The sequence below is a fragment of the Erpetoichthys calabaricus genome, chromosome 12 (genome assembly GCF_900747795.2).
Source record: "Erpetoichthys calabaricus chromosome 12, fErpCal1.3, whole genome shotgun sequence".
In the NCBI taxonomy this organism is placed as follows: domain Eukaryota; kingdom Metazoa; phylum Chordata; class Cladistia; order Polypteriformes; family Polypteridae; genus Erpetoichthys; species Erpetoichthys calabaricus.
Genome location: NC_041405.2, coordinates 6,719,549 through 6,732,355, shown reverse-complemented (window position 1 = coordinate 6,732,355; position 12,807 = coordinate 6,719,549). Strand labels below are relative to the sequence as shown.

Sequence of the window (12,807 nt, the reverse complement as noted above, 5' to 3'; positions counted from 1 at the left end):
CCGTGACCCTGTGTTCGGCTTCAGCGGGTTGGAAAATGGATGGATGGATGTTGCAATTAGTAGAAAGTTTCATAATAAAAAGAGGTACACCTTTACGGGTTGCAAAACCGAAGCACTGTAAAGCAAGTCATAATACTAAGTATTACAGTGAAAGAATAAATTAAATTACAGTCTACTTTGTTAATCCCCAAGGGAAAATTCAAATTGGTAAATATTGTAAACAGATATTAAATCATATTTGCAGGATTTTTTCGCTTTTTTTTTTCCATCGTACGTCAACAATGTGTTTCATTGTGTTGTTTTGCATTGGACCTTTGTGTGCATCTTGAAAGGCACTATATAAAAAGAAAAGATTGATTTACTCACACACACGACACAGGTTTATATCAAAATTAGTACTTTTATTTAAAGCAGTACACAAAAGGAAATACAAGACGACAATAAAATACAGAAGTCTTTTTTTTCTTTTGCTGATGAGGAAGTAGGACAAGTTACTTTATAAGTGAAAAAGAGAGAACCATAGACTCAAAACAGCTACATTTGCTGTATTTAACACTGCGGAAGCCCCGTCACTTTCGGGTATTTTTCGGGTCAAGTCCTGTGTTCACTGTGTAGGGTCGGAGGCTCGTGCTCGAAATGAGTTCCGTTAGTTATGTAGTTAAAAAAAAACAAAAAAAAAAACGCTTTTGTGATATTAAACTGAAGTTGAACGGAGTAAAAGTAAGAAACTCGTATCAGTTCAACTGTTAAAAATCTAAACTTTGTTATTTTCTTCCTTTCTACTAACAACTGGTGGTCTTTTCGTTCTTTATGAAGGCACCTGGCCGGCCTTCATTGCATGTAAATGAGAAGCGTGTGACGTCACCACTGAGCAGCAGTCATGCGCAGTTGAGCGCGAGGCGCCAAGGCAATGTGGCAACAAATGATTTCTCCGAAGAGACCTAACGTGGTGCCCACTAGCGCGTTAATTATAAATACAGGGCTTGTGCAGGTGAAATAAGTAAATCAAAAGTACCACCTATTATTATCTTTAATTGGTGGAAGTCAGAGATAAAAGAAATTTTAGTAGTGGAATCCTCCATCGCCTTACATAATCTTTCCATAACTTTTCTTTCTAAATTAGATCGACTTTTTTTAAGAGCAGGTGCATTTTCACATTGCCCACATTACCTTCGCCTTTTAAATCCGCACCCGGCGGCGCTCCAGCAGTGATACATGAAATAGCCCAGGCTGAACGTGACATTGACTACAGATGTCATCCCCAGGATGATGATGGCCGTCAACTTGTCCGACCGTCCCAGGAGGACGCAGTACGTTTCCTTCGCAGGACACTGCTGAGCGTGAGTGACGCAGGACATGGTGGCCGCCTGAAATGCCCGACTCTGGATAACAAACAGGAGAAAACAGAAGGACGTCTCAACGCCGCAGAGCAGGAGGAGGCAGGCAGCCAGGCGGGGCAAAAACCACGGTGGCCTCTGAATCGAAATGGAGTCCAACGCTTCTGCTGGGTCCAAACTGGAGATGGCACCTGGTGGAAATAAATTGAGGAAACAGAGCGGAACGTCAGGACAGCATGAGAGACGTGTACAATCCACGGGGAAATAAGGGAAATACTCAAATGAGGTTACAGTTCTCAATTTAAATCACAGTGTCAAGAAGATGGATATTTAAAAGTTTCCATAAGACAGAAAGACAAGCCTTGTAAGTCATTGCAGAGCAATCATTAACACGAGTCACTCTTTATCTGGGAATAACAGCCTGTTCCAGGATTCTGTGTCTGTTAAAGTGGAAAGGCGCCTAGGTGTCCGTTTGTTTTGCTATTTTCTTCCTGGTATCCCAGTTTTCTTCCAACATTTCCCCTAGACGAGTGTATCACGTGGCTTGGCAAATTGAAACTGGACGTGCGTGTCTGTGTGAAGTGGCCCATTGATAAACCGTCACCCTCATCTCTGACGGACTCCTGCTTTGCATCCAGTGATCCTAAAGTTTAAGATCTAGGAGGCTTGGGAATGTTACATTTCAAGGCCTGCAGCTTGCGTTACACCTCTACGAGGGGGTAAATCAAAAAGAAAAGCAATCGTGAAACATACGGATAGAAACTGACGCAATACAACAGGTTCGCAGTGGCTTATGGGTAGTTTATTTATTTTTTTTATTTTATTGAAATCACACAACATTCCATACAAATATGTCAATTTTTACAACAATGGGATCGAAAACAAATCAACCCCCACCCCGGGCTTATGGGTAGTTTGAACACGCACAGCACAGCAACCTGCCGTTAGTCTTGTGGACGTCAACGTCAAATGACCATGGATGCTGCGCTTGCATTGTTTGTTAAACGACTGATATAGCGAGATCTCTCTGGGTAGAGGGAGTGAAACCTCATCATCGATTGCCGTGAATCCAAAAACAATCTGTGGAGCCCGTGCTCGTTACCCCCCCAAATTGTATAAATACCTTTACTCCGTCACGTACAGTGATGTAAGTAATACGCCTGAGCCACCAATGATTCGCGGTAAGAACACTCAACACCGCGTAACCTGATCGCAGTTTCAACGTATCAATAACGTACTCCAAATTTGGGCCGTGGGGACCTGAGCCGTTGCAAGTAGCATTGGAAACGAGGCTAGAAAAGACCCTGCACTGTTAAAAAACCAAGGCGGGTTCTTCAGAGTGATGCCATAGGGAAACCATTTTCTGGTTCTCAAAAGACCCATCCACATGAAGGTTCCAGAAAGAACTTTCATTTACGTCATGGTTATTTACTGTATGGAGCCGGTTATAGATGGAACAGATTTGTGAAATACCAATGGGTTCCCGATTTTAGAAGGACCTTCGCTGCATACAATCACACAGGCCAAGTTCAGGTGGTCTTAGTCTGTTGGTGGCCATAGGTAACCTACCTAACATAAAAGATTTTACATTTTTTTCTACATACTGGAAAGTTTTTCACAGCAAAAAGTATCACCTTGAGAACCAGTCCCATAATGAAATGCTGCTTGGTCAAACAATCGTTCAATGAGGAACCACACAATCCAGTAAAGAACCATGAAGTGCCAGTAAAAAACATCGAAGAGCGTGGGTACACCCTTAAAAATGAAGGTGCCAGAGCGGGTTCTTCAGAGCGATGCCATAGGGGAACCATTTTTTGGTTCAAAAAAGACATATCCACATGAAGATTCCAGCAAGAACTTTAGTTTATTTAGATCTGCAATGGGCTCCACACAGTAAATAACCGTGAATAGACAATAACAGATTTGTGAAATACCAACGGGTCATGAGTTTAAAATGGACTCTCACTGCATACGTCCAGTAACGCAGACTTTTCTTAATTTTAGTGTCCTGTACCCCACCATACTTTAAAAATTGAGTTTTTCCTACATATAGGAAGTTTTTCAAAGTACAAAGAACCAACTTGATATGCAAAAAATCTGTCCCAGAATGAAATGGGGCTTAGTAAAGCAATGGAGGTACAAGGAAGCACACAACACAGTAAAGAACCAGGCCTTTGAGAGTGTAGGGTGCTAATAAATCACTGAGCCAATTTAGGATCAACCATCTGTAGAAATGTGGAATGAAAACCAGAATATCAATTGGGAAGTCTCATACAAACACAGGGAGAACATGCAAAGTGATGACCGTCAGACATGGGACTCAAACCTCTCTTACTGGTGCCAAAGTGGGTCTTCAGAGTGATACCATAAGAGAATCATCCATTAGAAGGTTCCAGAATGAACCTTTTATTTAAATTTGTAACAGTTTTCACACATAGCCATGGAATAGAGGAGAACAGATTTGTGAAACATTGACAAGTTGATATTTTTAACGGGACTGTTATTGGATACAACGAAGTAGGCTAAGTTTAGGTTTTCCCGATCTGTCCGCATCGTGCTAGGTCACCTACTAAATATTAAAGATTTCCATTTTCTCCACATATAAGGAGCCTTTTCAAAGCCCAAAGAGCCAACTTCATATGCAAAGAACTCTTCACAGAATGAAATGGTGCCTTGTCAAGGAATGGCTCTACAAGAAATTCATAAAGAGTATTAATGAACCGTGATTTGTAAAAGCATAAGATCCATGTCACTGTGCCGTCCTCCTCTCATTCAGTTTTCAATTCAATTCAGAGCCCAACCTTTGAAAGATTATTCTGGAAAGGAATATTGCTCTGCTGCTTTGTTTTAATGTGTTAAAACTACAAATAAGCCAAGAAAAAGGAAAAATAAGGAAGAGTAAAGAGATGAAAGCAAACAACAAGGCAAAGTCAAAGGTGGATGTGCAGAGTAGAAGCTGAATGACAATTTCAAATGGCTGGACGGAAAACCAGTAAATAAATGCAAAAATGGAAATGATGAGGGTATCAGAAATAAACTTGATCTCTGAGAATTAAAAAAAAGTCAAGGAAGAAGTTAAACAAAATAGGTGTAATTATGGGCTTTGGTCTAAACTTTAAATCTCACATTAAGTAGAGGAGAGAAGGGTGCTAAGGATAGAGCTGTCAGGGAAGAAGAAAAGAGGAAGGCCTAAGAGAAGGTTTATGGATGTGGTGAGAGAGGACATGCAGGTGATGGGGGTTAACAGAACAAGATGGAGAGGACAGGAAGATATGGAAGAAGATGATCTACTGTGGCAACCACTAACAGGAGCAGCTGAAAGAAGAAGAAGATTAAGCATATTACTAGGACTGCATTTTTCCATTTGCGTAACATTGCAAACGTTAGACCTCTTTAAACACTGCAAGAATGCGGAGAAATTAGTTGTCACTTTTCTTTTTAAAATTGACTGGATTATAGTAATGCTCTCCACACAGGACTACAAAAGAAAAGAAAAAAAAAAAAAAACATCAATCAGTTGCAGTTAATGCAGAACGGAGCAGCAAGAATCTCAACTAGAAAGAGAAAATCGGTGCACATCACACCAGTCCTAGCATCGCTACACTGGTTACCGGCATCATTTAGAATTGATTTTAAAATAATGGTTTGTAAAGCTTAAAATAAATCAGGCTCCTCCCTAGATACCCCCTACATACCCAGTCATAACCTTAGATCTTCTAATGGTGGTCTGCTTATTATTCCAACAGCCTAAAAGAAGTGGTTAGGCAATCATTTGCTGTTATGCACCAAAAAATCTGGAATATTTTACCAATTGAGATATGCTGGGATAACATTTAAAAAAATAAAAACAATCCAAAAAGCCTCCCCCCCCCCCCCTTTGTTTTTTAATTTGGCTTTTTTGTAGCTACATTTTAGTTCTACCCTTAATAAACTAGATACGCATAGAATTATCGTACTCTTCAGTGACACTGCAATCTTAATTAATCTTTACTTTTCTCCATTTTCTTTTCCAGTTCTTCTTTGAGTGGCGTTCTGTGCCACCACCACCACCTGATCAAAGTCCTGCACAGTCACTTGTGGCAGGTTGGGATATTCGCTTTCATTCAAACATCACAAGACCCTTTGTGTCAAAAAAACACACATAACTTAAAAACATTTATGATTTGTCATTCTAGGGTCTGGGAATTCATTCAGCCAAAGTTGACCCACCACCGTCACCATTTTTTGGGGACCTGAGCAGATCGACATTTCCGAGACCGCCACCTTTCTTTATTTTCAGATATCGCATGATGGACACCAGTTGTTTTGGCTCATTTTGCATCTCATTATTGTTTGGTTGCCGATTAAGGAAAAAAAAACAATTAAAGGGGTCTGAGTCTTCAAGTGCAAGTCAATTAAAATTAGTTCAAAAGAAGTTAATTCGCAGCAAAAACAGGTCACTCATTAAGAAAAGGGTGAGAATAAAAACCTGCAGCCATGGTGGTCCTCCAGGACCAGAGTTGGCGACCCCTGCTTTAGAGACTCAAAAAAGTCACTGTATTTAAGGGCTTTATTTCTCTTATTTTTTTCATACGTTTTATGCATTATTCTTTAATTTTTTATGTAACTGCTTATTTGACAGCTACTAATGCACTTTGAGCTACATCGTTTGTATGGAAAAAGTGCTGCAGAAATACATTTTTGCTGTTGGAGAAGAAGTGTGCTATATATAGATATGCATTGGCATTTTCATAACTTAACCTTTACCAATCCAATACAGGGTCACAGGATTCTTGAACATAATCCTGTATCGTTTTGGGTAAAGTAGGAACGAAACCTAAACCATTGAGGCCAACGCCCGCACTCACCTAGTAGAGTCGATCACAACTAGCTTAGCTTTTTGAAACACTGCGCAGGCGCGGTTCGAATCTAAAATGATAACGTACGCATAAAGCAGCAGCGCTAACCACTGCACCACCGTGCCTTCCTCGATGACTGCGGTTATTTTGTGAAAATGCATTATAAATAAGAGAGATCCTTAGCACAAACCTTTGTTGCCGTTTTCCAAGATCAGATCTTCCTCTTTCCTCTGTTGCTCCCCGTGACGCACCGTCTTGCTTGTCAGCACCAGCAGGAGGACGACGACCCCCAAGAGGACCAGAAAGTAGGCGCTCCATAGCGTGTAGGTGGAGTAAGCGAAGACGTGGTTGAAGCAAAGACCCCGGCAGAAGTCGCTCAGTGTCTGGTTGCAGATGAAGTCCTGCTTGACGGAGCTCCACGTACTTTCCGCGATAAAGAGGGCCAGCATGCGTAAGCCAACCAGCCCGTACCATAGGAATGGACCCTGACACTGCAGCGCCGGCATAACGATAGGCTGAAACAGCCGACCCAATGTTAACCCAAGAGAGGCCATTTGGAGCGGTGGGGTAGCAGTGTAGTCCTTTCCGAGCCGAATCAGCCGAACCTATGAAAAGGCGGGCATGGAAAATAAAGTTTAAACTGGGTAGAGCAGCCGCCTGATAAAAGTATTTAAACATAGTGAAAGATTAATTATAATAATTATTAGAGTAGGTGCAAGACAGAGCAGCAAATCTTCTTTCACCACCACAAAAACACCGACCAGGTAACACTTGGAATTTGAACACACGTCTTTAAGGGGCTACCTTTCTAGCAACAAAGACGTCTTCCTCAAATCCTTGCTCTAAAAGGTGGAAATGATTAACGGGTGGAGACATTGGGCCATTCAATTAGTGAGCCTACGCTAAACTGTCATCCGCAGGTGCGACAGCGCCACCTTGCGACTCCTAGAGTCGTCGTCCATCCTGAGAGCCGAGGTAAGGAACGGCACATCCCGTTTATCCGAAACGACTAGGGAGGAAAGCAGGAACCGACCTCCGCCATCGTGTGTGGCGTAGTGGTTTGGACTTCAAACCCTGAAGTCTTGGGTTCAAATCCCCCACCTGACACATTGCGACCACAAGCGAGTCACTTCACCTACGTGCGCTCTAATTGGAAAAGCAAACGAAATGCGAACAACTCTGTCTCAAGTGTATAGTCGCCTTAACGTTCACATCTTTGGAGAAAAACGTGGGGAGAACATTCATACTCTACGTATGCACTCGGGGTCTGACCCAAGAAGCATCAGTGCTAAGACCCCCTCCACTGAGTTCGAAAGATGGATGAATTCGATGTGAAGTCACTTTGCCCTTTATATATCGAAAGGCTTCAACAGCAATCCCCTGAAGCCTGTGCAGTTGATTAAAGGCTTTCTTCATTTTTCTTTCTTTCTCTGTTTATTATTACTTGTGTGATAAACTGAGGGTCTCTCAAAGATATAGTCTAATATGTATAAGCGATCCAGAACCTTAGGTAGGGTGTGTGTCGTTCACTTTCGAAATGCCACCTTGAAGGCACGCAGCTTCAGCGTAACACAACACACAAAAAAGATTTTGAGTTTGCGAGAGCCACCGGCGCCACAGACAGCGCTCGGACAATTTGTTTTGTTTCTATCCATCCATCCATTTTAGCTGAATGCAGTTTGGACAAAACAAAGTCAGGTTGAGCCGTTTGACATCCCACCATTACTGAAGGAAGGGCAGAAAACACATCTGATAAAACTCCTAATGCGTTACACTCAAGAAGTCCAACTGCAGAACTGCAATGCGAGCACATGGAGATCCCACGCATCATTAATGCAAGTTCAAGTTTGCATTAAGTAAATTAATGACATCGACAAATCATGTATACGGTGATAATGTTTAGCTTAAATACAAAAGTATTGTAATAATTTAAAAAAAAAAAACAACAATAATAATAATAATATAATTGGAATAATAATAATTATTATGTATTCATTTATTTACTTATTTTTCATAAACATTAATGTCTCGTGACGCTGCATTAACAAAAGTATTGTAATAATTAAAAAAATAAATAAACAACAGCCAATAATAATAATAATGGTATAATAGCAATAATAATAATTATTATGTATTCATTTATTTATTTCTCATAAACATTAATGTCTCGTCACGCTGCATTAACAAAAATATTGTAATAATATAAAAAAATTAAGCACCCAATAATAATAATAATTAATAACGGTATAATAGCAATAATCATTATTACTATTTATTTATTCATTAATTTATTTATTTATTCATAAACATTAATTTCTCGTGACGCTGCATTAATTTACGAAGAAAGGAGGTGTTCAAACCCCACTCACACATGGGACCACGCCAATATCAGAACTGTATACTGTAGTCATGACCAGTTTGTTAAATGATATTATCCATCCATCCATCCATCCATCCATCTTCCAAACCTGCTTACTGTATATTGCACAGGATCACGGGGCAATTGGAGTCAGTCCCAGCAAGCAACGGACTCGGGGCAGGAACAACAGGACGCCAGTCCATCGCAGAGCAAACACAACGCACACACGCGCGCGGACCTATTTAGCAACACCAGTTCACGTGACCTGCATGTCTTTGGACTGTGCGATGAAACCGAAGTACCCGGATGAAACCCACATGGTCACGGAGAGAACATTTAGAGAACCCGGCATGAGAAGCATCCTTTTGCACAGCCACAGCTGCCGTGCATGTTACCGCAGATCCAGACCCGTCGTTTCTGGACGGAGGTTTACAGACGGAATGTTTTTTTGAGCTTTTATGTTCTCTTGCTAGCAGTTTTTAATGTTTTGACATGTGCTTTCCTTTTGATTTTGGATGGCAGGTATTTTTGAAGATGTAAACAGTTTATGTGTAAGTCGTATGTTGCGTCTATACCTCTCTTTTAAATATTCATGTTAGTTTTTATTGCTTATGTCGGTATTTTAATAACGTATTTAATGATATCAAATGTCTTTTAAAATATTTTTAAAACTAACAGAATAAAGCAACAGAAAAGACTCCTGAAGTTCGGCAAATAAATGATATTGGACGGGACGCGAGATCGTGTCTCCGCGTTATCACCACACCACTATGCCCTCCTTGCTTCTCGTTATCATTTTTATAATTATTATTTCTTTGCGTATTCGGAAATTGGATGTCCTGTACAAATAAACAAAATTCGTTAAACCCAATGCAACGCCTTTCTTTAAGTACCTGTATAGTAAACTTATTTATTTGCATCATCATAGTTCAGAAGATAATAACTCAATAAAATTTTACTTTTTATTTGGTTTCAGAAAAGTGTTTTAGCGGTGCCCGATTCAATGAATATAAACGGTGACCTTCCCTTTTATGCTGGCAAAGGCAAAATGAAGAATCTCGGATTAGTAAACAAAAGCCGCAAGATTCAGGAAATTTAATCAAAACACTCGCAGTCTTCCGGTAGGGCGGCCACTTCTGCTTATTGTTTGATGTGCGCGCGCCGTTTTATCACATAAGCGGTGTCTGTGCTTTGTCAGATGTGTTGGCCTGGATGTTATTGAACTTTAGCGCACTTTGCGGTGACAGCCTTTTCAGGTACAGATCGAAGTTTCTAACATTTATGTGGAATTTCCAGCTTCTGTTGATGGAAGCGCTAAAACCAAAAAAAAAAAAAAAGAAAAACTCGTCAGACACCTTTAATAAGACCGAGTAAAGAAATATAGTAACATCGAAAGCAAATAAGTAATTTTTATGGGAACAAAAGAATTGCTGTAGTGGGCTGGCGCCCTGTCCGGGGTTTGTTTCCTGTCTTGGCTGGGATTGGCTCCAGTAGACCCCCGTGACCCAGTAGTTAGGATATAGCGGGTTGGATAATGGATGGATGAATGGATGGACAAAAGAATTGCCTCGGTTAAGTAACTGTTAAGTAACTGTTAATAAGGGGTCGTAATAAATTCTGCTCTGATATGACCTGGCTTGAATTAAAGTCTGATATTGGCAAAAGCGAAACCAACGGAGTAGGGGCTTGTAGTATAGACAACAGTATATATATATATATATATATATATATATATATATATATATATATATATATAGATAGATAGATAGATAGATAGATAGATAGATAGATAGATAGATAGATAGATAGATAGATATATCCATCCATCCATTTCCCAACCCGCTGAATCCGAGCACAGGGTCACGGGGTCTGCTGGAGCCAGTCCCAGCCAACACAGGGCACAAGGCAGGAACCAATCCCGGGCAGGGTGCCAACCCACCGCAGTAGATATATATATATATATATATATATATATATATATATATATATATATATATATATATATATATATATGTATATATATATAGATATACAGTATATATATATTCAGTATATAAATAGTATATATAAAAATATTGAATACATATATTATACATAAATATATATATATAATATTTGGCAAAACTGTATTTCTAACGGGGCGGCATGGTGGCGCAGTGGGTAGCGCTGCTGCCTCGCAGTTAGGTGACCCAGGTTTGCTTCCCGAGTCCTCCCTGCGTGGAGTTTGCATGTTCTCCCCGTGTTTGCGTGGGTTTCCTCCGGGTGCTCCAGTTTCCTCCCACAGTCCAAGGACATGCAGGTTAGGTGCATTGGCAATCCTAAATTGTCCCTAGTGTGTGCTTGGTGTCTTGGTGTGTGTGCCTTGCGGTGGGCTGGCGCCCTGCCCGGGTATTTGTTCCTGCCTTACGCTGGCTACAGTTGTCACCAGCAGTGTTGACCCCTGAGTATGACTGACATTTTGAGGGTGTTTGTTTCACAAGGTCTGATCAGATAAGTAGCCTGTTGAAAACCGGGACATTTTGATCTTCCTTATTTATTTGTCGAGATGCATAACCCTGGACTGTCTCTGCAATTGTGACATCTGGCCACCTTAGTAAATTACATCCATCATCCAACCCGCTATATCCTAACTACAGGGTCTGCTGAAGCCAATCCCAGCCAACACAGGGCGCCAGCCCACCGCACGGCACACGCTAGGGACAATTTAGGATCACCCAGAGTTTGTTTCCTGCCTTGAGCCCAGTGTTGGGATTGGCTCCAGCAGACCCCCGTGACCCTGCGGGTTGGATAATGGATGGATGGATGTATTTCTAACGACCACGGTGAAAATGATGATGATGCTTATGAGGATCGGTCTTTAGAGTCCTGCTTTCATACCTTCGCAAGTTCCCCTCGATGCTTTCCTCGGAGTTTCTTACGTTTTCTCCCACATCACAAACACGACCCTCTTACGACGAACCGCTTCCGGTGAATGCAAACGGAGCCGGGGGTGTGCGGAACCCTAACGGACTCCATAAACTCGGTGCCCCGTATTATTATTATTATTATTATTATTATTATTATTATTATTATTGTTGTTGTTGTTGTTGTTGTTGTTGCTTTTCGATTGCGTTTTCGATTGCGTTTTCGATTGCGCTTTTTAATGATTGACTCTATTAAAATCTGTAAAATAAAATATTGCCTATACCTTACGCAGGTGTGCGCCACCCTTTTCTTCTTTTTAAAATTTCAACTAAACAATCTCAGTAGATTAACGGATATCTTAATTTCGTTGCCGTTACATTTTTAAGAAGTCATCCATCTTTATTCTGGTATTTCCGACTATCCACTTTCCTCCAATAAACAAAACTTGAAAACAAGGACCGTCCCAGGTGAGCCCCTCACTGTCGTTTCCCCACGCAGCACCTCACTGCCCGTCACGCATTCGCGTTTCTCACCTGTCAAACACCTTCATGTCGGCCTGCTAGTCGAACGCTCAGATTTGTGAACATTCATTGCTCGTGACAATAAGGAACTGAAAGTGACATTTTTGTTTGTGGTTAATATGGACGTTGCTTTGTTTGGTTGGCATTTACGTCGGCGGGGGGGGGGGGGGGGGGGGGGGGGGGGGGGGGGGGGGTTGTTTGGGGTTATGCGCTGTGCACGATATTTATTTATTTATTTATTTATTTATTTACTATTATACTATGCAGCACTTTACAGTACCAGTATTAGTATTTTTAATGGTACTTTACTGGGTTGTGTGGTTCCTCTTATCAGCGTTCGGCAAAGCGAGATTTCATTCTGTGAAGAGTTTATTGCATGGCCATATCAAATTGGTTCTTTAGTCTTTGAGAAAGTCCCTAATATGCAGACAAAATAGAATTTTTAATGTAGGCTGGAGATGAACGGATCAAGCAAACCTGAGTGTGATTGAATATGCAGAAATCGCGGTATTTAAAAAATCCGTTATCATCGTTATCACAGATCTAAATAAATGAAGTTGCTTTCTGGAACCTTTACGTGGACGGGTCCTCCATGGCGTCGCACTTTGGCACCTGAACGTTGCATTCAAGTAGAGATTGTGCGGCAGGACAGGGCGCAGGACACATTCGTGTACACACCATTCACACTTATGTATATACCTGTACGTAAGGGTACACGTAGAGTCAGGGTTAGCGTGACGTGTAACAGATACGTCAATTTGCCAATACATCAAGTAAATGCCAGACAAACGACTCAGCGAATTGGCCGGGAGTGGAGCTCGGAGATCTGGGGCTGCAGGGAGACACAA

The 12,807-nt window shown here is 41.1% G+C and overlaps 1 protein-coding gene across 2 annotated transcripts; it reads right to left on the bottom strand.

Moving 5' to 3' along the window:
• Positions 1 to 380: 380 nt before the first annotated feature.
• On the bottom strand, positions 381 to 12,065 carry LOC114661793 (uncharacterized). Of its 2 annotated transcripts, none has more exons than XM_028814994.2 (3): positions 11,972 to 12,065; positions 6,366 to 6,780; positions 381 to 1,528 (listed from the first exon to the last, which is right to left on the bottom strand). In XM_028814994.2, the coding sequence occupies exons 2-3, from the start codon at positions 6,727 to 6,729 to the stop codon at positions 1,167 to 1,169; spliced, it is 726 nt and encodes a 241-aa protein (XP_028670827.1). In that variant the 5' UTR covers positions 6,730 to 6,780; positions 11,972 to 12,065; the 3' UTR covers positions 381 to 1,166. The 2 variants fall into 2 exon arrangements, with proteins under 2 accessions (XP_028670827.1, XP_051790680.1); XM_051934720.1 differs by lacking the exon at positions 11,972 to 12,065 and adding an exon at positions 6,980 to 7,192.
• Between the last annotated feature and the right edge of the window lie 742 nt (positions 12,066 to 12,807).